Raw genomic sequence first — 26,993 nt, forward strand, 5'->3', positions numbered from 1 at the left:
AAAAAAAAAAAAAAAAAAAAAAAAAAAAAAAAAAAAAAAAAAAAAAAAGCAATAAGCAATTGACTGCTTTATGTTGTTTTGTTGTTTTGTTTTCAGACTTTGCAGTGTTTTGGCTTCTAAAAAGATGTGGAATTTCCAGACTATATAATTTTGGATGCTAACTGTGTTTCATCCCACATGCTTGTAATCTGAACACATTTGAGATAATTTCTCTGGAAACAAGGATTCACTTTTGGTTTTCAGGCTATGGTGTGCTGTCTGTTTTTGAAAGAGAATTCCCCAGTGTAACTAGTGAGGTTAAAATGATTTGAGACCTTTTTTTCTCAGAGAAGAAATTCCATTTTCCATCTAACATTTCCATTAGCATTCTAATAGTTATCTTTGGGGGCTTGATTCCACTGTTCACAGAGCCAACAGAATCAAATTTTCATTTGGCTTTGGTCACTACTGCCTGATTTTTAATATACTTTCTTTATCATTATACTCACAACTAGTTTTATTTAGATCATCACTGTTGACACTGTGATTATTTAGATTTTTATTTATTAACCTGCACGTCTATTGCGCCTTATAACTAATGCAGTATATCTGGGAGGTATTCCAGACAAATCAATGTGAAGGTACTCTAGTTCATGTTCAAATGGGTATCTTGCCATAATTCAAGGTTTCTTTCTGTCTTGACTTTGCTATAAGGTCAATAATTTTCCATAAGTTTATGTGGGGAAAAAGTTTGTTGAAACGATATCCAGGGCCTCTTTTTAACAATAATTTTCCTTTCCTATATCTTGCCAAGATTATTTAAGCCTCCCAGTGCATATTTATAGGAAGTCTGGACAAAGATGGAAGGAGAATTCCTTTTTTTTTTTCTCGTTCAAGAGTCTTAAGATTTCATTGCTTTATTAAAAGGAGAATTTTCACCCTGCTGTAGCTTTTGGATACCTGTGACAAATGCTGTAACCTGTTTTCACAGGTTACAGGCTTTTAGTACAAGCATTTATATCCCACATGCAGTCATGGCATATGCTTTTGTGGTGGTGGGTATACTCCAGAACCATTGCCACCTGTTGGCCCCTCACCTGAGCCCTGTCCAGCTCTAGAAGTGGTTTGTCCTCCCTGTTCCAGAGATAAGATTTCAAACCACTGCTTTTAATCAAAGTCAGAGCTCTTCTTGCAAGTCAGTAGAATGTTACTGGAGTTTATGACATGACCTGACCTCACCTTTGCCTTCAAGTTGGTCCAGTTTCAAGTGCCGTGGATTTCACTGGTATTTTAGTTTCTTTATTGCTTGTTAACTGTTGTTTTTCTTTTATTACATTAAGTATGGAACAAACAAAGGAAAATACATATAAAAGTCAAGATTAGTCATTTTGTCCATTGTCTAGGCAAAGAGATCTGAACACTTACCAAGAGAGGGCCATAAAACTTATTTGCAAGATTTTGGCATATGCTTTAAAGCATTTCTGCTCATTATAACATAAATAATGAAGCAGGATATGCCCAGGGATCTTGTGAGTCCTATCTGAGACACTGAAAGGGTCTCACCCTCCCCGTGCTGCTACATATCTTCTGTACATTGACATGCTCCATGGTGTTTTCCAGATAAATAACAAACTAAAAGCTCTGGAGTCAGCTCAATCAAGAGAGCAAGCTTGGCAGAGCTGGGGGAGAGAGGTGGGCACTGGAAAGGAAAACTGGATTTTGACTCCTGGAAACTGAAAATCAGTATTTTTGAGCAGAATACCTCCACAGATGGGTGAGTCTGGCTCCTGCTCAAAAATCACTCAGGAAAAGCCATTCAGAGAGGCCCTCACTGGCAAGATACTTCACATAGGCTGTGCTCCTTTTGGGATTTCCCAGCAGAGAGAGGACTGTCTCATCAGATAGTTCTCTAATGGAGTACAGACGTCATTCTTAATTTCCCGCAAAGAAACTTGCAAGAGGCAAAGCTTTGAGAACTGCCCTTTCCCTTTTCCAAACTGCATTCCCATCAGAAAACTTGGAGAATTTATAATAGGAAAAAAAGTTTGTTTTGTTTTGTTTGTTTGTTTGTTTTCTTTAGTTGTGTGTTCTCAAACTGTTCTGAAGGGTCTATAAACCAGGGCATGCAGCTGCACAATGGATAATCTGCATACTAACTCATTCCCTGACTACAGGCCAGAGGTTTCTCTGTGACAACATATGAGTTCTGACTGGGCACCAGGTCTGAAAAATATATGTACGCATTGTCACTGAACATCTGGAATTTAGAACTGCTAATGGATACGCTGTGATAGAAAAGAAAAGTGTCTGGCCAATAAACTTGGTTTATATATTTATTTTAAAAAGCATTACCACATTTCTGGCTAGTAGCCTTTCATCCTCTAGACTTTACAACAGTGCATCTGGAATGCTAAGCAGCTCTTTCAGGGATGCAGCCATATCCCAAAAGGCACCTTTTTATTTGAAATAGCCTTAAAAACTAATTAAAAAGGAGGAAGGTGGTGTTTTTCCCTATGAAGCCTTACATACCTAGCCTTTTATATCAGCTCCCGCAGTCTCAGAAACCACAGGTGAAAATTCTCTCTCAGACTCTTTGTCAACCTACCTTATTTTCCAGGGTGCTGCTATAAACACGTGCAGCTGTCTCTGAATAATGTATTTTGACCCTATTACGAGTGCAACTTAAAAGAGCAATTACTTGTGAGTAGCTTTTTGCAGGACTAGCAAATCTGGAAATCCGAGTATTTTGAGTTTCTATGTGTCACTTTGATCCCCCTCCTCATCCTACTCACTGAACCTGTGGGCAGAGCAGATGCAAGAGTCCCTGTGCTACGGCTCTACAGGTCAGGGATGCCCCGTCTGTCTACTCAGTCTCTCTCAAGTGCTTAAAACAGCAATAAAAGAAAGACTCAGACACCAGCAAACAGAGAAAACTGCAAGACCGCTGCCTGTCCAGGAATGCTAATAGGTGGCCACCTGAAAATTACATTCCATGGTGATGTGTGGAAATGTATTTCAGTCAAGGCAAAGGCATGTCTCATTTACTGGCCACCTTTACAGCTCTGAATCCCTGAGAGACACAGTGTTTCACATCTTGATGCAGAGGCAATGTGAAATGCTCTCCCACATATAGGTAGTCTTTAATTTTATTAATGTTTGCTCCTATAAATCTCATACCTTTATGCAATGTGCTCTGTGCAGAAAGTATTTTTTAGGCAGGAACCAACTCCAAGATGATGGCAGCAAGAGGCACCCACGTGTGTTTAGTGAGGATTTGTAGGGCTGGATTACTGAAAACCTTGAGAACTAGAGACACATTTTTATTTTCTTTACTCAAGATTAGAAATTAGGCTCAAACCGTGAAACAAGGCGTAAAAGATCAGCTTTTTATGGTCAGATCACCCAGATGGTGTAATGGCAGCTGTTTTGATGTCCACATGATGGCTTTGCAGGTACTTCAAGGACATGATAAAAACAACCTATGACCCCCCCATTCCACCCACTTCTCACTCAAGCTCCCATGACTGGCTTAATCAACAAAACAAGAAGCAGCCCAGTCCGTGCTTTATAAAGCTTTATTGCAAGATGTGTTTACATAACGCTGAAGAGGTGAGCTTTTTAACTACTTATATCAAGAAATTTTGGACACAGGTCTGTGGTCAGTTTTCCATATTGACCCTGCATGGCACAGAAAAAACAAAAAGTGTTATTGGATCTTTCCAGAAAGTAAAGTGGGGAGAGTGGGGGGAGAAGAGGCAGATAAAAAGAAAATCTCCCTGTTTCACACAAAATGTGACACAACTTCTGAAGGATCAATACAAACGGTAGGTGAGCTTTGTGTGTAATAAAATCTTAAAAGAGTTGTTCAAGTTCTTTATGAGATAAAACAGAAACAAAAATGCAGTTTCTTGGACAATTAAATTCAACATAGAACGAATTCACCTAAAATGAGAAAACAACAAACAAAACCAAAAGCTCAACCAAAAGGACCTGTAGATAACATCTCTGACCATGCATGGCTTGTTTTTTAAATTACAATTCACAGAATAACACTGCTGGAGAGCCTATTTTACACTATGCTACACAGAACATGAAAAAACATGAGTAGTGACATTTACACAATTTTACAGTATTTCTCCTTTGTCTAAGAAACAAGTCCTTTTCTACTTTACATTTTTTTACAATTCCCAGCTCACAAAAAAAAAGGACACTATACGCGCAAAGACAGTCTTTAAAAAGGAGAAATGCACCCAATGCTACAAATACACCTTTTCTTTCACAGAAGCCTCTGTATTAGATAGTGATTTAACAAAATATATCTCTATCTGCCACTCAGTGTGAAATGGACTAATTAGAAATAATTATATTTTTTTTTTTTTGCGTAAACATAAAACTATACAATCTATGCAACTCCTTGCATTACTTGCTATGTAACTATTAAACTGCTTGCTAAAAACTTCTTGGGATCACATCTGAAATGCCAATTGAGCCAGTTGCTGCCCCAGTTCAAGAAGGAAGGTGGGCCTTACAGCCTTACATGTTGTTCAAGTGTTTGTGAGTAATCTTCCAAAGGTTGCCTATAACCAAATATTTTCTCTTTCAATAACACTTCAAATTATTTTCTTTCAGAGCCTGTAAGTATCTGGAAGTTTTTCCTGCAGAGAAACATCAACAATCACAGCCCTTACAGCTTAGACAAGTGTTTCATGCATCCCAATGCTGGAAGTACAGAGTCACTATCCGAATGTGTCACAGCCCATTTCAAATCCTCATTAGAGGACTGGAATGTGTAGTGATCGTACAGGAGCGAAAAAGAGAGATGAATATGCTCCTGCTTCTGCCTAACACCATATCCCTGTGCATCCTTTAGATGGAGGCAAGCAGTGTGTACCTCTGCCTATGAGTTGCAGGGGAAGGACGAAGGATGTGAAACTGGTGGGCTGCCTCCCTCATCTCAGTGAAATCAAAGCACTGCAATAACCACAATGCACAGCGTACATGAATCCAGACTCCTGCCACCAACCAAATGGCTTCTAAAGCATTTTGGACTGCTATTTGCTGTTGTTACATCACCAGGAAGGTGCTGCAGAGTGGGTGCCTGACAAAAGGAACCATTTAGTGCACTTCCAGTGATATCGTGACCCTTGGGGGTTGCAGTACATGTTGAAGTCCTAGTGTTGGCCAGGGTGCCTTTAGAGCACAGCACACCAGGGATTCACTCATATCAAGACTCAAACTCCAAATTTCTGTTAAATAGGGACATTAACTCTCATCTTGATATTCACATGTGACTTTCTATTAAGCTAAAGCCAAAGTCTTGTCTATCTACAAAACTGACGCCTTACTTTGCTGGCAGAGTCAACCAGAGTCAATCAGAGATTTACTACAAAAGGGGGTCAAAACAGAAAAAGAAATGTATTTTGAAAACCGCTTTTGAGGCTGCTTCCAGTGTTTATCAGAGCAAGAAAGACCCTCATTAAACCACCATTTTTTCTATTGATTTTGGATTATGGACAGGGATCTATCAAACAGAAGGGTCACACATAGCACCATTGGGCTATAAAATGTCTGGAAACCATGAGCCTGGTGCCTGGCCTGACTGAAAGGCGAAGAGTGATGAAATTAATTTTTGTGAGGGATCTTTCACTCTTGATTGTGGCACACAAGCATTTCCTGGGGGTGTTTCTTCACTGTAGCCACATAACTGCTACTGAACGTTATCCCTCAGTTGAGAGGTAGGGAATACAAAGTAATTGTATGCAGTTTGCTTTTGAACACCAAGCAAGATGAACGGAAACTACGATAGCTTCCCTTTGGCAGGTATTATGTATACTAAAGTTTACATCAGCATCCAGATCAGGAAGGTGTTATGGTGGCAGACAAGTGCAAAGATAGACAAGTTATTGGCAGCAGATGGGTGCTGAAATGAACATCAGTAGTGACTCTCAGACTCCGGTCTCTGGGCACTACGTTTGCAGCTGACTGGTACTATGGGAAAGGGAAGAGAGGTAGTTATTATGGCTGCAAGTGTTTATAAACAGCCTTCATGTATCTCTAAGTGAGCAATGGGAATGTGTTACTACCTTGTGTATCCAAGACTTTTATATTTGTTACAAACCAATGCATATCTCACACATGTTTTAAAGCAAGTGTTCCATCCTTATGGAGGGCACTTCCGACAATGGAGGGGCAGGCAGCAACCCAAAACCTAAAGGTTACAACCTCATTAGACAGACAGAGAGAGGCACGCAGATGTAATGAATTCCTCCATTTTATCTGGAATCCACTAGTTAGATGAAGGGGAACAAACGTTATTCCCACAGTCAGGACATGATGGCTGACTCTGCAGGAAATACTGCCACCTTACAGGTGCACATAGGGCTGCTGGCCATTATTATCAGGAACTGGAATGGAAATCTTTTCTGTAGTTATTGAATTGTTACTGTGTGTGAAGATCTTGTAGCAATAAATACTGAGGACAGTGGAATTAATCTGACTGTATATTACTGCATAAACAAGACCAAGTTATTCTTCAATAAAAAATGGTATTGGTTTTACAGATAGAGAGCACAAATGGAAAAAAAATATAATGGGAAAATGGACAAGGAAGAATATGCTTCACATGTAGGACATTTGCTCCTTATATATCCAGAGAATCCAAAAGAAACCATCTTTTTTTTTTTTTCCTCAATCTTATTTTAACCCATATTATTTCCCATATTTAATGTTCTCTTTGATAAGGAGCATATAAAGTTTTGTACACTTTTGCACAGTTCTTGGAAAACACATATGCTTAACTATTAGAAATTCATCAGTTATGTTTCAGAGACAGACACTGTACTCTGTCTAAACAAAACAAAATCTTGTTCCCTGTTAGCAAGTGGTCACCAACAGTCACCTATTTTGCATGTTCAACATATTTTAATTAAAATATTCAGATTTAAAACCTTGTTTTATTTTCTCCTCCCAGTCAAATATAGGATCTCTGTCAGCATAAATGCATTTTGTTGTGTTTCTGCTTCTTTTATCACTTAGCAAGTAGCACAGTTCAACATAACCATTACATTCAGGGCGTCTTCCTCTTGTTTCAGACTTCAAAGACCTCCACGAACCCCCATTACCTTCATTTCTTTGTTCTAAGCATCCTTAAGAGAGATTTTAAAAGTCCATAATGGTGAGCAGCACATAAAGATCCACTTTAAAATCCAGATGCTTGTAGGTCCTGCATATTTTACAGTGAAATAAGTTATGTGCCACTTCAATTTCCCAGTCAGCTTTCTCCTTTCCATGGCTTTCAAATACACAACATATTTTATTAATTACCCAACTACTGCCTTCTGCCTACTTGTAAAATTGGCTTTTTAACAAGTTGAGGGGAAAACAACATTGAACTTAATACTGTCCTTAAGAACCTTTGCTCATTAGTGACTTTTGATTCCATGGAAGATCCAAGGCATCAGTAGATAAAGAATGAAATATTATGATCAAGAGGGTGGGCAGCATAAATGGGATGTTCAACCACAGACCTTACTGCAGTGTTGTCAGCTACCTGGTTCTCTCATCACTTGGATGCTGTGCTCAATGCGATGTGATAGGTGACTAAAGTTTCAAAGGCTTATTGTGTTTGGTTCAACTATCCTGAACAATCTTCAGCAATTATCCTGTCCTTACTGAGAGCAGAGTAGACCTAGACTGGGTGCCAGAAGCAACACAACTATGGCATTAGGACCCCAGCATAGACTATTATTTAATTCTATTTTCCAAGTGTGTTTTGCAGCCAAAATTGAATCCTGTTACCATGACTAAACTGCAGTAGTTCCCCAGTTAACCGGCTTGAAGGAAGCCTCAGCTGTTACTGCTCTGCAGACACACTCCTAATCTTAGAGGCTAAGGCAATGGAAAGACACAGTCTTGTGCATTATTGAGGATCAAATGGCCATATACAGACTTTGGCTTAAAAAGTTCCCTTTTCTGCTATTGTTGTTTGTAGTTCTCTTCAAAATACTTCAGCACTGGCTGGGTTGACTGTGTTCAATTCATCTTCACTGCTGCGTATGTCCTCCACTTAAAGGCAGATGAGTTGACAAAAGGTTCTTCAAACATGCTGAGGGTAGTTATAAAAGTCAGTTATAAAACAGTGAGATAAGGGCAAATGTATTGGAGTTGTTTACCGTGGTACCCACTCCACTTGTATCAAGGATAATCACAAAAAACCAGTAAAGAACAGCAAAAACACAACAGGCTTTTTAGCAGGGCTATTTCATATTCAGAGTCATTAATTTGAAAAAAAATTACCACCACATTATCTTGCAGCAGAGAAAAGCAGCATGAAGGGCACAGGCAAGTGAACAAAACTTCTTGATCTTAGCATCCAAATTCATTTATCGAGTATGTAAAATTGTTGACACAGATCTCTCTGAAACTGTACAAATGCACAGTACAGCCATAGCTCAACAAGAGGGAGGAATTGCATTCTCTCCTCTGTGTGCATGCTGCTATGTACAGTATGAGTGTGTATTAATACATATGAATTAATGATCCTAAATTTTCCACTTGTATTGCAGGCCATCTCCTGCCCCACAGGGTGAATCCCACTGAACAACACTGAGTTCCTACGAAAAAGACATTCTTTTCCTCCTGTCCAGGTGGAACAGTAAGGCCTCACGGTGAAAATCATGGTCCAGCTAGCTTCAGCAAGAGCATGATTTCACACCATGACTGTATATGTACAGATACACATACACATGTCCACACATTCATTCTGTACATATACAAAGGTACACATACATTTTTACATTCTTTGGTGGCAAAATAATTAAAAAAACCAACAAACCACTGGGCTGCACAGACTGTGCATCTTGTCTTAATGAATCTTCTTCAGAAAAATTGGGATTGCTGTAACAGGAGTTATTTTGCCTCTTTAAGGACCGTTCCTTGCATTGACAAAATGCCATACATTTACCATGACTAAAACAGGGTACAAGAAAAGCCAACGTAAACACAGCTCACATAATGACAGATAACTCAGAGAGCCCCCTCCTACCCACATCAACACACCATGAGAAGAAGAAGCCATATGCTTTCACCTACAAGCACTGAAATGCTTCTTCAGTTACTGTTCAGATGACATGCTGAGCTGTGGCACACCCTTCTTCTGCCCTGGCTGTGGAGTTTTGCTTATTAAAATTGAACGAACAGAGGACAGGATGTGGGAAGCAGCAGAAGAGGTTGGCAGCTCAATGCCACACCAAAGGGTTTTCAGCCTGTGTGCTTCAGATGAATGGCTCTTCTTGTTGCCACCTCTGGGATATCAAACCTGCATCTCAGAAGTGCTGATGAGGCCCAGTGCTTTGGCTTCTTCTGGTGTTAGCCCACTTTTCAGTGTCCTTCTCACTGGGTGGTCATGAATTCCAAAAGCAGGTAAAAAAAAAAACAAAAACAAAACACAAACAAAACCACAAAAACAAACCAACAAAGAAAATGAAAACAATTAGAATTGATAATTACACAAGACTTTCACCTGCAAAAAACCCTGTTAACATGCAAGCTCAATCAAATCAAAAGTTGCTATGTACTCAGGGACTCAAGTTCAGAAACACTGAGTAATGCCCTATGGCAAATCCATGGGAGCATTAAGTACTCAGCAACTCCAGTTAGGCAAAAAGACATTTGTCATTTCATGTTTAGTCAATGAAAACTTTTAAGGAAAAATACCACAGCATTTTAAGATTTTTTTCTCTGAGATTATATCAGTTGATTTTCAGTTCATAGAAAGTATCATCTGCCCTATTATTTTACAGTTTTCTAAGGCCCCTTTTAAAAGTCCTTTACAATCTTTATAGGGCTCCATTGAATTTATCACTATTAAATCCTATGAGACCCTTTGAATGTGTGAAAAAACCCCACCCCAAAAGGTAGAAGATTAAAAACTTAACTACTTTATAGTTGATTCAAATCATTAAAGCTACTATTTTCATACATGCACCCCTTTCTTCTGTAATATTCCCCCACACTAGCACTATTTGCATCATATTTGTCATTAAGTCTGTGGCATTTTAGTTGAATTTAAATGATAAATGTATGCCAAAATCTTTTTTATTAATTTTATTTAGAGTATTCTGAATGCTAGCCCTGACATAAAAGTTTTAAAACTTGTGATTGCCTTTTTTATTCAGAAACAAGTGACTGTGCGACTGCACACACTGAGCATCAGTGTCCTCATAGTTTTACTGGTGCCATGATTTTCAGGTGGATGGGCTTTAATTCAAGACACAAACTTGGTGTGCACTCCCCATTTTAATGTTCCTCAAATACAAAAAGCAAATTGAGAAGTTTAAGCCGCACACAAAGCATAAACAGTGACTTAATGTTGAACAGAATATAGCTGGAGCTCCACAATAGTGAAGTCTGGAGGCAACTAATCTTAGAGAAACCAATTGTCAATAGTGGCCAAGGACTTCTTGCATTACTGTCATTTAGCACAATCAAGACCTCTAACTTATCGAGATGTTCAGTTCATGTAACTGAAACTGGGTGGTCACACTCAAGGGTTGAGCAGGAGTGAGACAAGGGAATGGACTGGCATAGAAAACAGAGGGATAAGATAACGGAAGAATACGGTGTAGTTGACTATTTGATACCATGCGGGTAGAATGAATGTGCTGTATGTTTGATAGTCAAACCACTTTGATCAGTTACCAAGGTTCATCAAATGAGCTGGAAATGCCATATGTGTAGTTGTTCCTCCATAATCAAACTCTTAGTTGAAAACAGTTGAAAATTGTTTTTCAAAGCTCGCTCCTTCTCCCACAGCATTTGTATGCTTATTAGACACCACCAGGAGTCTGCACGGCAGCTTTTTATAATACTCAGTTTTTCCTACAATACTCATCAGCAACATCTTCCAAGTTTACTATACTTAGCTTAAAGCACTACAGGGCTAAATGCAACTGACAAAGGTAAGATTAGGAAAGACTAAAAAAGTACTACCACAAGAGAAAAAAACTTCAAAAAATGCTCTGGTCTGCTAGGTGAAAAATACCCATGAAGGACCTTTGAGTCAGTCCTCATGACTGGCACCCTTTTTCACATCTCAAATTTGACATCCAAATGTCCATGATGACGAATGTTAAATTCTAGACATAAGCTGTGAAATGTCGTAGGGTCTTAAGATCTCAGTGAATCACCCAGTGCTTATTTCTGTGTCAAAATAAACTATATCAGGAGTGGAAGAACAAATCCAAGAAAGCTGCAGTAAAAACATTTCTGTTATATTAAAAGCAAAGATATTTCCCTCTGCAGTTCACCTGCTTAGCTGCCTGCACTGCCATATCCTCTATAACATGCAGCCAAACATAGACCATAGCCAGCTAAGCCACCTGACAGTAGAGTCACGTTAAAAAATATGCATACAAGAGACTACACTTTCACAGGGTGAATTTCTGGAAAACTTCCCACTGGTGCAAAAGTGAACTGGAAAACCAAATGCAGTACAAATTTCCACGTTTTAGACACCTCTGCAGAAGTGTCAAACCAATGTACTCATGACTGCCCTCACACATATCCCCAGCTCCCTCAGACCACACACACTCACTCATTCACTCACTCACTCACATTTGCTAACTGAGCACAATAACCACTGTAAAACAAAGCTATTTTCTTCTTGTCAGATGGTAAGACAGGAAGAGAACAGAATTGTTATTCCTGTTTGTAAACAATTAATAGGAACAGAGGTACTCTGCTAACTCTGATTATGTACTGGACTAAGCAAAATTCTGCTCTTATTTATGACGAGATAAATCTAGAACAACTGTCTTTAGGTGAGTACAGTTACTACAGCACAAATAACTGGGCTGAGACTGTATTTAACAACTGAAAGGGAAATGTGTGCCTCTATAACTTCCAGCCAGCAGAATACAGTTGTTTAAATTCCTCCATTAGCCTGAGTGACAGGATTACTAGTTTACTAGGAAAAGCCAAAAGGATTCACAGAAACATAAAGGTTTCTTTGAAGAAAATTATGTTTCTCAATTCAGAAATCATACCACAGTAGAACTATCTTCATGAAACAAATAAGGAATCTTCTTTACATTAGACAAGATATCTCTCTAAAACTCCAGATGCCTACCTATCAAATATATTGAAGTCTTGGACTGAGGTCCTTGTGCATGAACCCTTTGGTGACTGAGGAAAAAAAATATTGCAAGCAGCATGTGACAAGGACAAGTGCTCTGTTCTGAGTCTGCTGTATGACTTACACAACAGAGGCCAATCCCAGACTTATACTTTTTGTGCCACTGCAAAACAAGTAGGAATGACAATACTCAATGAGTAGCTGGACATACGCAGCTGTCATTAAACAAAATATTCCTCAGTTGATTATTCTAACTTATCTCAGCTCTCCTGTAATACAAAGAATGATAACTTGGATCTAACATATTCCAGTGACCTAAGGTTTTAAGGCCAGCAGTTAGGAGAAAACAATTCCAAACAATGTAGGACTTTGGTGGTCTTAATGAGACTGGCAAGAAAATAATTAATAAAAAGCAAAGATGTGAAAAATCTTTTCAGTGACAGAATAATTCCCATGAAAACTGACAGTTGCTGACTTGTATAAACTAAGTGGGTGCGGTCAAATACTGAAAAGTGTTCTAGCTACTGGTAAGATTAAAACTGTCCACCCTCAACAGGCAACTGGAAGGATAATAGCTGACAGAATCATGGTCCAGACTCAAATAAGGGAATTCTTGTCCCTACAATGCAACAGGCCAGTCTAAATCCACTTGTAGTTTGAAGTATTATGTACTTAGAGGGATGAAAGTACTCTGATAAAGGGTCTCTTTAAATAAAAGTTATACTTAATATGTACAAATTACAGTACATTTCCTCATCTGAAGATACAATGGATGGGTGTAGTATCTATAGTAGCATAAGAATAAGCCCCACCTTTCTCTGAACTGGTTTGTAGAATATGGAGGGTTGTGGGTGATGAAGGTAGGAGAAAGCTGAGTTATCTACAAGAGCAGGGAGGTGGGTAAACCTTGTCCTGACATTCTGTTAAACAGATGTCCTCAGTCATTTGTATGTTTCCTCATAAAATGCTTGGTAGGGTTCTTCTACATTAGGTCACAAACACAGTCATCAAAACTGAATGGAGGGAGATATTTTCCTTCCATGTTTTACTGGCAATGCAAAATTGCATTTCTCATACTAGATCTTCACTCTCCCTGCTTCACTGAACTCTGTCGTGTCTCTAACTGGACTAGACATAATATCTTGGCTTGTAAAACTCTTGGCCTGCTGCAGATCACATTAAACTGAGTTATGGAATGTATTTTGGAGGCAGTGACAATAAAAATAAGACTTTCAAATGACCTTTTAGGTTCTTCAAGTGATTTTTAAAACATTTTCTTAAGAAATATAACATAGAGAGAAAATAACTTTTACTCTTGTCACAAGCAAGGCCTGCTGAGATCTCATAACCAAGAAACTAAATGTTGTTTTTCTGGGGTCAGAGGATATGATACTCTTTGTTAATCATGAAATCTAGAACTTTATTTGATATCATGGCAGAATGCAGTGTGCTTATGATGAACTCAATGAATTTGACTCTGCCTGTTGGGTCAAAATCTACAGATACACAGCCCTCACACAACACTGGAAAAGTTTTAAAAAGAGAGTAATTCCCCAAGCATAGCTTTGTTAGAGAATATCTAGGGTTTGGTTGTGTTTTTAAAGAGCAAATATAATTTCTAACTGCCTTTCTCCCTACCCTTTCTTTTCTTAAGACTCAACAAACAGTAAAGATCAGTCTGACTGGTGCCATTTATTCATGCACTCGCAATGGCTTCTGGCACGTGTGTTTACATTCGTATGAGTTACCTGAAAAGCAGAATAGATATGACCATTCTCCCACTCAAGTGGTCCCAGAATGGGTGTCCTTCCTATTGCAAAGACTTGGCAGCCACAAAACTTTCAGAGTCCCAGCTGCAAAGGTAATGCAGCTGCTAGCTGCTGATTTGGAATGAAGAAAATTCCACGTGTCTGTAAATTACACAGTGAGGACAGCAGGAAGGGCAGATTATACGAGACAATACAGGTCAGCTCCATTACCTCATTTCATTTAATGTATCTTAGTTTTCTTTTGTGTTATCCATCCACACCCAGCTTGCATACATAGTCTATGTTTTCATATATTTGCATTTAACTTGGACTGCACTCCAGTGAGTCCAGCAACGACAATTTGCAACTCAAAAGTTCAGTCCAGACAATCTTGCTCATATTTTCTTAATATTTTTATTCCTTTTCTGTCTTTGCATTTTTATGCCACTGTCTATGAAAGTTATACTTATGTTTAATTATGTATATATCATTGCTGAATATGAGTAGGCTTAAATGCTTAATAGAAATACTAAAATATTGTGCATAGAGATTTTCTTCTGAGGATTTGTAGGTGAATTTTTGGATTATATCATGCACTTCTCTGAAGAAGTGCAGACAACTGAAATGTGGTCTCTGTCTGCGTCATCCACATAGAAAGCTCACGGAAACAACACATTATTATGTATTACAGCTGCCTTGCAGCTTTGCTTTGAGTCCTGTTAACACTTCATAGATGGCACAAGCGTCTCCTAACAAGAAATTCTGTCGTTCACAACCACCTCTGGGTGTGACTTATGGTGGCTGTGACATAAAGAGGAGTCTAGCAGTGGAAAATGACAAACTGGCACTTCATAAGGAAAGCCTAACTTGTTTTTCATCTCCAGGTGGCTTATGTTATAGGGAACAAAATATAACATTGCTTTATAGAACCTGGGTTTCATGAAGAGCATACGGGTTTTCAAAGTAATATTTAACAGGTAGTTGAAACTGTTAAAGTTTCCAACTTTATGTATTTCACAGATCATCATTTATGTGGTCCCAACAGTAGAGCAGCAAACAAGGTTTAACTCTGTCCTTGAAAGCCTTCTGTGACAAAACCCCCTTAATTTTCAGGACTTATGTGACTTCCATTACAGACTTACTATTAAAAGCAATCCTGCTGCCACCTCTTTCGTAATTTCTCCCACTTAACTTTACCAGTCAGAAATGATTCCACTATTAATAGGAAAGCATCAAGAGCATAAAGCTCAACAACAACTGACTCTGCATGTAAGCACTATATACTGTTTTCAAGACCAGACTAAATATTAACAATGCACAAGTCAAAAAAAAAGGCAGGAGATGGGATAAAAAAAATATACTATCTAACACAAGAGTTTCAGGCCTGCAATCTTTAAGTTTCATTTGGAATTTTAAAATAACCCACTAGAGGGGTAGAGCAGGCTTATGAACATGGAGATGTCTCTTGGGAGAGTGACCAAGTTTGACCCCCCGGGATCTGTGGAATACAAATTAATTATCCCAATTAGGAATCCATGCTGGGGAATAAAACAGTAAAAGGTAGCATCTCTACAAACCTATCAGATTAAAAATAACTGTGATCAAAACAACCTTGTAATTACATTAACTGGGAGGTGTTATTCTGCCTAGAGAAAGCCATATACACATACAAACACACACACACACGCACACACACACACATTATTTCTTGGACATAGTGCTGGGGCAAGATAAATGCAAAAGAGCTTTGTATGAAACATTTTTGTTCATCTTCTAAGGGAGAATTTCCTCCAAACACTTCTGACAGTCACGTCCACGCAAATCCCTGCCTTCCCAACCCCTTCTGCTAATCTACTTGGTGGCAGCAGAGGGCTCTCGTTGGCAGCAGTGGTAGCTCCAGGCTCTTCCTGAAAGCCACAGGAGATTGGTTCTGTTACTGCACTTCTTTTGTAAGGCAGCTTGCAGAGCCGCCTTGTACTTCTCTGCCTTTTCTCATTCTCAGATGAAGTGCTTTGCATAAGAACTCTGTGATTTTGTCTTCCAGCTACTCACTGCTGCTGAGTTCTTACTTGGATGCTGAGAATCATCAGCTTTCAGGAAGAAAGGATGATGTAAATAAGGAGTAAATTTCTGAACAAAGATAAACTTGAAAGTCACTTTAATATAGAAAGAAAGCAAACAAAATACATACCCTATCAATTTTGGACTAACAGTGGGCAACTCAACCATATGTATTTTTTTTAATACTTAAAACTTAGGTATCCAACTTTTGGGATGAATTCTGTGTCAAGAATTCAAAAGCCTTTAATATATGTCAATTAAAATGAAAACAGAGGGTTACAAAGATGAATTCACTGATGCAGTGAATGGCAAACCGGCAAAAGTGAAAACAACAATTTGTATGTCTTGTAAGATGCAAACAAATGAAGTAAAGTTAGTAAACAAATGAAGTAAAGTTAGTTTTTTCTACAGAACTACAATTGAAAAAGTATCTAAACTGTATACCATAACAGAAGTATTTATATAGAAAAGTCAATGCCAATATTCTGTGACCCGGGAACATGAACAGCTTTATTTCCTACATATAATACTGACCTCACTTGCTCTTTATCATCTGCTCATCTCCTGCCAGTTTTTCCCACATTACCTTCAGCACACCCTTTCCTGAAATTAAGAAAGTGCCATTTGGCCCAGAAGAGATGGCCAGAGAAATTCCAGCACTTGTAAGTCCTTGCGTAGAAGTCCATGCGAAGCTGCATTTGGCTCTCCCAGTGTCAGAAACACAGCACACAGAGATGCCAATGGTCTACCTATGCTGTAAAATCCTGCTGGGACACAGGTGTCACCTGGACAGTCCCATGAGGGGACAGCCACTCTAAAATCACTGCGAATACCCGTTATAGGTTATAGCGGCAGTTTTCTCCTTGTTCCTAAACCATGTCCTTTGTCCTTGGGTAATGTAACATACAAGTACATGTGAATGTCTGTGTAGTGTTCATCTCTCTCCTCTCCCTGTGAACTAAAATAAACAGGGATAAAAGATGTGTACTTTTTGTAAACATTGCATATTTAATTCTGACTTTCCAGATCAATGCATTGACTTCTCACCTTTTTTTTCAGCTGCTGCATTAAAACAATGCTGTATAATTTTGAGCAAATACTAAAAACCACACAGTACCTCTAACACTGGTACTGGAATCCAACATAAATTTAAGGAAAGACTTCTTGGTACAAGATGGGTTAATTTTATATCTGACTTTACTTATTAAAAAAAACCCAAAAGTTTCAGCTAGGAGCCCCAGAAGAAATAATTTTTATCGGAATAAAACTCATTCTAGAAATGACTTACAGATTCCTCTAAAATAGTAACTGGAAAATGAATATAAGCGTCTTTTACAAGCAATTTTTCAAATTAGATTTTTAAACCAATCTTTCAAAAAACCTTTTGTTTTGAAGGCTATGTGATGTAGAACTGTACAGGACGATTGCAAGTTTCCTTTATGGTGCTAGCACTAGGCAAACACTCTTGAAGAAACCTTGAGGTATGAAAGAGGTAGTTCAAAACTCATGGAGACTGCCAACAAAATACACAGGCACTATATATTTGAACACTCAAAAAGCAGAATGTCTACCCCTGTCTGTCAAGATCAGATATCCTAAAGCTATAACCTCTCTCCCAAAATGCACACAGTAAAGTAGAAACTGAACACTCATAAATAAATGTGCACCAATTTAGAAATTGTATTAATATTGACAATCACAACTATATACGTCAATATGTCATCAGTTACAATGGACAAAACTGAACAATATGCAACCAGCTATTCAGCCTCATACTTTAAATAAATACACTGATTTACAACTATCAAAACTCAAGATGAGTGCTACGGGTTATGCAACTAATAGCTTAGTGGCTAATGGTTATGCCACATAATGGCTGGTATGGTGGTGTTTGGTCAAAGGTTGGACTTGATGAACTTGGAGGTCTTTTCCAACATGAATGATTCTATCCTTCTATGATTCTATCCTCTCCTGTTTGTTCTCCCAGAGCTCTGGCACAGATGAGATACAGGACTACACAGACCTCATCCTGCTCTGGTACATCAATTTCTACAGCTCACTGTAGTCAACTGCATTTATTATTAATTCATTAATTATTAATAATAATTTTATTAGTAGTATTTTTATATATTGTAGATCATGGAGTTTAGTTCTACAGATTTTGCAAAGATCTTGCCATTCTAAGGATAAAAGAATATATTACTTAAAAGGCATCCAAGACACCAGCTCTCATGGTATCTAATGGAGATAACCTTCCAGCTGCCACGCTTTGTCTCACATTCTGTTTTCATTCAATAATTACATATTTATCAACATCTATTGACCTTCTGAAGGCTCAGTGTTTTGTGTAAGAACAAACAGACTTTGATACTGAATACCATCAGTGATACACTTACTTTTTCTAAACACAAAGAGTAGTTTCTAAATATGCATCACTCACTAAATTACTCTGACCCCTCCTCAAACTCCTGATAGGATCTAGCTACTAAAATCCTAAATAACTAACTGCAAATTCTAAGTGAAGTTGCTTGCCTTTAAAGTATTTATTATAGACTTTCTTTTTGTAAAGTTTTCATTTTTTAAAAGTATAATTTCCATTAACTCCTGCTTTTAGTCAGGCTATAAATACCAGAACAGTCTCCCTCCTGGTATTTTGGCACTTCTGTATCTTTTTAAAGCCAGAAAAAGTAAGTGGAGAGACACAGAAATGAAAAATAATGAAAGACAAAGAAAATAAGAAGAAAAAGTTAAATAAAGCACCCTATGAACACCCAACAAAAAATACACACCTTTGGATTCAAGTGTCTCCCATGTAGTATTTTGTTTGCTTTTAAACATGTTTATTCCAAATCAGCACTGCATGTGTAACCAAAACTTGCCTAAAGCTGGTCTCCGTGCCTGGTCCTTTGGCAGAGCTCTTTCCCACATTTTGGCACCTGTTGATAGCATGATGATTCCTATTTCACTTTTTCTGAAGGCGGAACTTAGTATGAAATACCCGACCTTGAATGTTCTGTAGTCAAATTTAATCCACTAATCCCAAGTTTGTCTAAAATTCAGATAAACTTGACTCAATTCCTATCTCCTCCATGGTCCACTCAACGTAAGTCTGACACAAGACTACTTGGGTGGAGCTTTAGATCCACTTCGGCATAATGGCTGTAAGAATTTTTTACTCCCTGCAAGCTAATATGTAAATAAATCAATAAATCCTTATGAGATGTTTCCATATCTCAAGGGTCTGTCACGGGGTATATTTTTAGGCTAACATGTGATTTCAAAGCCTGATAACAGAACAAGAGACATTATCATGTCTCTCCTCTCTATTTTTAAACATCACAAATAAGTTTGAATCAAGTTATCTCCTTCGAATACTAGATTAAACTGATATTAGATTAAATTAGATTCAATTACTATCTGTCCCAAAGCCACTTCTCTAACTCAAATCTAAAGGAGATTTTCAATTCTAATAAAATCTAACAGAAATAAGAGTGCACACACATAGAGACAATCTGAGATGAAACCATGTGTGGGAAAACAAGCCTCTTGCTCTGCAACCTCCCCATGCAGTGACTCCAGCAGCATCCAATAAAACCATGACTGTGCTACTCACCATCAAAAATCAGTCACACCTGGGTCGTACATTACAGTTTAGCACTCAGGGTCAGATAAAGATGTAGATGCAAACAGCGCTGCCTTGTCAAGCCATCTTTAAAGAGCTCTTTCCTTGATGCAGTTACCTGCTTGTTGGAAAGCCTGAGTTGGGATCCTCACTCTTTGACTGCTGCCTTGACTTAAAGGAGCCCGAAGATGCATTTTCAAGTATGAATGTTGCTAATGATAACAATCCATAAAGAAGAAGAAAAATACTTGTACGTTCATGTTTTAGCCTTAAGGTAATTACTGGTCAGCTGGTCTAGTTTTACTACCCTGTGGCTTAATCAGCGTTTGAACCAATGAATCCTTAGGACTTTTGAATCCTTGGTCCTTTTCCTGAGCTGTGGCCATTCACAGAGGTCAGATTATAAGCCTGTTTGGCTCAACATTCACAAGTGTTTCTCTGCATATGCCAGAATTACTGAAAATATCTTCCATATGCTTATTCATGTTTATTTAACTGAAGTATGATTTTTTGTGGTGCTGACTCATAGGAATTGCACTCACTGTTTGTTAAGGCACCATTTGTGAAGACTATCCTTACCTTATAGGAGAACCAGGCAATCCTAATTATTTTATTTTTTATTTCTTTGATAAGTTGAACAGCTCCCCATAATGTTATTAAAAACTTTCAGCTTTCAATTTTAAACCAGCAGAAGCTTCCCACTGTGACTGGCCTTGAAGCTATCTTTGAACGATTACCTCGAGGGGGTGACAGAGCATTTCAGTTTCTGTGGCTCAATCAGTCCTGTGGTTTTCTGAAGAACAAGTACAACTGTAATGTTTTCTCATATATAATGCCACTCCACTACACCTGGTAGGCAGGTAATTGAACACCTGTTGTAAGTTAGTGACTTCCAGTTGATTACTGTACCTCTAATTCCCAAACGTTATCCTTAAAACCTTCCACTGTATAAAGGTCTAGCCCAGACTTAACTTCTCTCTCTTCAGATCATCACAGGAACTCAGCTGTTATGCACTTACCATGTACCTGAGATTTTTGTAATCCACTTCAGCTCCCACTGAGCAAATTCCTTCCTCCCAGGTCTCAGTGAGCTTCAGTCATATCATGACTTATCAGTGACCTTTCTATCTCCAACCAGCACATATGTTTCAATCTATCTTTTGTTGGATGACTCACAGACTTATTCCTCCTTCCATTTTACAATTCTGCTGCTTTCTCTGAGCTTTCAAAATCTTTTACCTCATTATGACCTAACTAAGCTCTCTGCATACCAGATATGCTCATACTTCTCAACAACCACAAAAGGTAAAATTGTTCAAATGAACATGTCAAAATGTCTCATTTTCCCATTACAGCTACTTCCTGAATTGAACATAACCTTTTCCATATTCCTGTGTCTGCTTTCCCCTAGCTATAAATGACTTGAGTTTCTTTTTTCGTTACTTCACATTCATCTGTCTTCTTTAAGGCAAAAAAATCCCTTGCCAGCGAGAACCTTCTGGCTGAATCACAGGAAATGTTTACTGTGCAGTTGTATATAAATCTTTTGGGTTTCTGATTTTGCTAAAAACATATCTCAGTTCATGTTCACTAAAATCTTTGCTGAATGCTAAGTAAGCCTGACAAGATTTCCAGCTCTGCACTGAAAGCAATGAAACATATGCAACCTGATGCACAGGGAAAATCACTCCTTTCAAGTGAGTTTCTCTTTGATGTCCATGAACAGATTGAATACCAGGTTCACGGCAAAAGCCAAAAGATGTGCATGTGAGCCTGAAGATTGAAGGTGGTGAATCAAACCCATTAGAAAAAAGGGTCTCTTTGCTCTGCAGACAATAAATATCATAGTGTTTGTTAATCTAAATCATTATGGTATGCCTAAAAATCCACTTTCTAAAATGTTTATGTGTTTCTATCTGAAATATCTTCTGCTCATTTATTAACTAGCATCATGCATTAACAAGGGTTGATCTCTGCTCATTTCCTGGAGATGCCATATTGTCATTGCAGCCGAGTGTATTTTAAAGCTAATCTACTTCATGAATTCATCATCCAGGTATATTGACTATCTACCAGAGTGAAACAGTTCAGTTAAGATACTCTCCTTCCACACTTCTGCACATATCAGCTCAAAGGGACACTAAACTACTGAACTTTATGTTTGTTTTGAAACTGCCTTTTAATCCACTTTAGAGTCTCATCCAGATCTTGAAGAAAAAACAAGCAAAAGAGCCGGATTGTATCATGATTAATTACAATGGAAATCAGTCCCAGCCTAAACATTTACTGAATGTTTAACCCCTGTTAATGTTTTTTACTAAATATAAAAGACAGTTCCATTGAAAAATATGTAGTATTTTTATCATCATTACCCTGTTTTGTTTTCCCTGCAGCAAGTGTTTCCTTGGCAAAAAAGTACTGGTAAAAATCAAGAATAAGAGTTTTTGGTATGTGTGTGCATTAAGACAGTGTTGCTAACAGAGGAAATATTTTATCATGGGATACACCACGGAAATAGGCAAACATACAGGAGGTTTATTTCATATGCACAAGCCAACTGGGGCAGTCAGCACGTGCAGAACACCAGAACTGTGTGGGGAAGTGGGTAGCAGCAGGAGGTGATGCCACAAAGAGGTAAGGCACAGTGTATGACAGAAAGTAAGAGAGACGATCCAGTGTCAGCTCATTTTCTTTGCTTAGAGGCTGGCTCATCCAACCATAGTGTCTATTTTGCCTTTGCTCTTGCCACATGCAGAAGTTCCCTTCTTAGCATGTTGGGAAAAGTGAATATGCTTTCAGCACATGCTGGTTTATAGCAATATCAAATGTTTTTGATCACCCATTATGTTAGAACAGTTCCACAAAAAAGAAAATCTGTGTCATTTTTCACTCACTGTTGTTGACTCCTCTTTGTCCTAACTTCCCAGAAATGCTAGAAAGATGGATGGAAAGGTAGTCAAAAAGCCACATATGGTGAATGACATTAAACACTAAAATCTTACGTTCTTTGGATGCTTATCCTTCTCATAGTAATTGCAGTAGTTTCTGCACATGAGGAAAAGAAAAAAAAAGGCAGAAAGTTCACCACTTCTTACGCACTGTATTTACTAAAGCATGAAACCAAATTCCTCAAACTTGGGTGCCGCAGCTCAGCCCCATGGTCACACTACACCATTGAAAGACCACCTTATAAATGTGCTACCTTTTCTTCCCAGTGGAAGTTAAACTCCTCTATAACCACTTTGCAGCCAAGCAGCAGTAGACATTTTGTTTTCAGGGCTGCGAAAAGATAGCACACAGCACGAGAGAGAGAGATTTTAAAAGGCGAAATATCTCAAGCTACTTTTTGCTATGAATAAATTCAGCTACAGATACAGCTGTTAATCTTTATGCCAGTTCACCCTAAGTTATAGCATTTTAAGCAGTCTCCTTTTGAGGTCCTGACCTGACTTTTCTAGTAACCCGTAAGTACCCTCATCAGCTCTAAAGTACCATTAACCAATCTTCTCTTACTGCTAAGGACATTTCAAATTCTGTAGAAGACAGAGCCACCCACGGCATACAGCACTGTTTAAACAACAGTAAGAGGAACACATGCCAATCATAAGTACACACTCGAGCAACTATGAACTACCAACGCATGTCTGCCTACTAAAGGCCTGGTTCCTACACCGATATACCTAAATATTTGCATGTTTGCTTATTTTGAGAAATTTAATAGCCATATACTCACATGACTTCCTATTTGCTCGTGACCGCTTCCTCTCTCTAGGCACGGCTCGCTGGCTTGGCACTTGGGTGGCGGACTTTACAATGCGATCCATGATCTCATCCGCTGCGTCATCCGTTGCGTTCGGTGAATCGTCATTGCCAGCGTTCCACGAACCGATACGGCCTGGAAAAGTTCCAACAAGTGAATTAAAGGGAAAAGAAGACATAAAGTCTCTTGAGTCACTTTGGTTTTGCAATTGAGTTTTTTTGGGAATTGCAGCAGGCAGCTCAGTCATCACAACTTCAATTTGACCAAAGAAAACTCTTCTTATTGGAGAACATTTCTAAATAATACCCTAGACTCTTTGCTGTATCAGCAGAGAACCAAGAGCTCAAATGCAATTATAATATTTTTTTTTTTCTTTCTATTCCTTTCAGCCTCAGAGTCTTGCTCTTGACCATACAACTGGCAAATGTCTCCTAGAGGCTGTCTATAAGCCAAGGTCGTGTGTTTCCCTCTCCCCTTGCTACACAGGTACTAGAAGACATGGCACATTAGGGATTGAGGCAAATCAGAAACACAGGTCCTTTGTACCAAAAGAGAGAAAGAATAAATTTACGAGCATTTGTATCCCAACCTAGTGCAAAGGAGACATGAAAAGAGTAGAAAGTGTGGTTTGACATGTCTCATTGTCCCTTTCACAATGAAGAATTCACCTTCTCATCACAAAGCTGGATGCGTTCTGGCACAACTGCATTTGCTCTGTTATGAGCAGAAAAGGAAGAGCTCTTGGCAAGCTGAATAGCTAAATAAGCAGTTTTGGTTAAAACCACGAACAAACAAGTGAGCCATGTTTCTGAATCCAAGGCTCTGGCACTCCTTACTCCACAGAGCTCTGTGTGACACATCTTTGGGTTCCTCCACTACTGACTACTGTTCTGTGTGCTTTTTGTTTTTAAAGAATTTGAAGGCTAGTGTGCAGTGTGAACACTGACAGCGAGCTTTGCAAAAGCATGGGTGTGATAGAATTGCCAAAAATCACTAGCAAGGCCAGTCTATATCACATCCCTCAAGTCAATAAACAACAGCTTTGATTAGGCCTTTGCTCTGCTGCTTTTCTCCTGGCTCTTGTCAGGACCAGTTGTATTACAATAGCGCTCTTGACAAGCTCCTGTCTGGCTCACCCATCTTCTGCCTCTGCTGTCCTTCAGGGGAATACAAGCTGACTCTCACAATCAGGACACATGGCTCGTTAGCATTCAATAGACTATTTCAGCTGTTCAGCTTGTTGCAGGGCAGCTTGAAGTATTTCCTCTTTGTACTTTAGTTAGCTGACTTGCTTCTTAAATTGGGGTTGTGAAACCTCTAAATTAAGACAGGATCATGGTTTCAAGCCTTAAAAGACTACACACACAGAGACTTAATGATGGATGTTCTGGATGTCATAACAAAAAAGAGTCAAGGAAGTGTAAGATACCCAGATGTGAGGGAGAAGAAATACCAAAGTAGGAAACAGAAGACTTGAATTTTGGTGCATCACCCTCACTCCAAAACCATCTTCTATGAATTGCAGGTATGGAAGGGGTGAGGAAAAGACAAAAAAAAATACCCACTATCTTTGCAGTTTTGCAGGTAGGTGGTTAAAAGATTCACCATCTTTTTCCTATCAGTTTTCCTCTACCCAATCATTAATTTTATAAAATGTTGCTAGGTCTTTTAGCTTCAATTTGAATTGCTACTTTTTATTTACTTCTATTGAAAATAAAAAGAAAATCACATTGTGGATTCCCCGGATCCCCCATTTTGTTTTCATGATGAGAATAAGAATAAAAAATTGGGATGCTAGTGGGCAGTCATGATTATGGTGTGGGGAGAGGTGGGAATTTCTGCAGACTTGGACTCCTACATGGAGTCACAACTCTCGTTGTGATCCATGTGTTAAAACTTCAGGAAAATTCTTCTGCGTCCTTGTGCCCCAAATTGCCACTTCCAGCATGAAAACACCACTGGGCTGTTCTCCTTCCCCTTTGACCTTTTCTGACATAAATGCTATGCATGGGGGCCATGAACCACATTTGGGCCACTGTGTGGGTACTGCACCGCAAAAAATCACAGAATCACAGAAAATATTCTGAGTTGGAAGGGACCCACAAGGATCACCAAGTCCAACTCTTAGGTGAATGGCCCATACGGGGATCAAACCCACAACCTTGGTGTTATCAGCACTGTGCTCCAACCAGGACACTTGCTGGCACTTACCTCGGCTGGCCCGGCTGCGAGTGCGGACCCCGAGCGCCATGGTGCTTTCCCCGCCAACAGAGGAGGTCTTCAGCACAGCCTTCATGTTCTCATGCTCGGCAGCATCCTCGGCGTACTGCAGCCCCTGTGGCTGGCTCTGGCACGGGGGTGAGCTGCTGGAGAACTTGCCTGACTGTGGGAGGAAACGGATTTGTTGTTTCAACTTAAAACAACACGGAGAATAGGTCAGAGTCTTGACTGCGAACTGCAAGGAGAAAAGTGTCCTCCAAGGCTTGGTTTGGAGTGCAGCTATTCCTGAAAGAGCCCAGCAACATTTGCTCCTCTTCCAGAAGCATGCACCCTGACCAGAAATAAATCTGAAACAGGGTGACAGCAGGGAGCAGACACAGTCAGAGTCAAAACAGATGCATTAGCTTGAGCTTTGTCCTTATGTCTAAGAGTAAAAGGTACAAGTCAAGGACTTGCTTTGAAACCTTCAATCCAGACTGGGCCTGCTCTGGGGTCAGGCATGATGCCGAGAGGGACAGCATGAAACCCAACACAACCAAAAAATTGCTTTTTTTTCTGTACGAGTTGCAGTAACAAGGCAAAACGGGGACAGTAGTCTAGGAAGAGACACCTTTTCCTCTTGCCTCTCTGCCTTGCTGCACACAAAACTCTCAAACTGCTCTAAAACACAGTTATCTACATGTAACCTTAAAATACATTACCAGTAACCCTGAAAAAATCTCTGGTCCCAAAACACCCAGCCAAATTATTTCATGGCCAAAACACAAAAATTGCAGTCAGCAGTTAGAAGAACAAACAAAACCTTACAAGAGACTGAGGAATCTGCCCTCTGCTTCCCTGTCACCACGACTACATGAAGAATAACAGCAACTACATTAGCTGGGCATGCACAGCATGGGGATGCAGCAGCCCCAGCAGTTACTGAAAGCAACCATCTAGGAACAGATGAGAACAGCAGAAACGGTTACTTTCTAAGGAGAAGAGCTCCCTTCTCAGACAAGCCTACAAAGGGCTGTGATGGTGGTATTCACCACTATGCTCTAACCTACAGACAGGTCAGAGCACATTTAAAATACAGTCCTGGCTGCAGAAAATACCAACCCTGCTGACAACCAACAGGCATCAACAGATAACACCCCTTGGTACTCTCAGCTGTATCAGCCCAGCATCAGACACTGAAATACATTTTCTTTCTCCTTTAAGCTTTCTTACTCTGACTGATTCAGCACAGATGAAAGGAAAAGTGCTGCATTCTCTTCCTCCTTTCCGTAATAAACAACATTAATTATTCACTTGGTGGTATCAGGCCAGTCAGTTAAAGGGATGAAAACCTGCAAAGCCTTTCTGTCAGAGAATGGGAAACTGGAAGAAAAGACTGGGCCCTACTTTCAGAGCTTTGATCGAGTCCCCAGGGTTGTCAAGACTGCAAATTGAAAATGTTTAATCTGGAAATTAATGATAGTATGATCC

General features: G+C 39.1%; 1 protein-coding gene across 1 annotated transcript in view; it reads right to left on the reverse strand.

Annotated features, from left to right (window-relative positions):
- Nucleotides 1-6,664: 6,664 nt before the first annotated feature.
- The window catches only part of FHOD3 (formin homology 2 domain containing 3), a 354,314-nt gene continuing 333,985 nt past the window's right edge, over nt 6,665-26,993 (reverse strand). The window contains exons 26-28 of the mRNA XM_027881870.1: nt 25,515-25,686; nt 23,277-23,438; nt 6,665-9,372 (exon numbers count right to left, since the gene is read on the reverse strand). Coding sequence (XP_027737671.1) covers nt 9,290-9,372; nt 23,277-23,438; nt 25,515-25,686 — 417 coding nt within the window. The 3' untranslated portion in view covers nt 6,665-9,289. The remainder of the gene's footprint in view (nt 9,373-23,276; nt 23,439-25,514; nt 25,687-26,993) is intronic.

The sequence above is a fragment of the Empidonax traillii genome, unplaced genomic scaffold, assembly GCF_003031625.1.
Source record: "Empidonax traillii isolate 1590-97213 ecotype Southwest subspecies unplaced genomic scaffold, ASM303162v1 scaffold98:size2021230, whole genome shotgun sequence".
NCBI classification, from domain to species: Eukaryota; Metazoa; Chordata; class Aves; order Passeriformes; family Tyrannidae; genus Empidonax; species Empidonax traillii.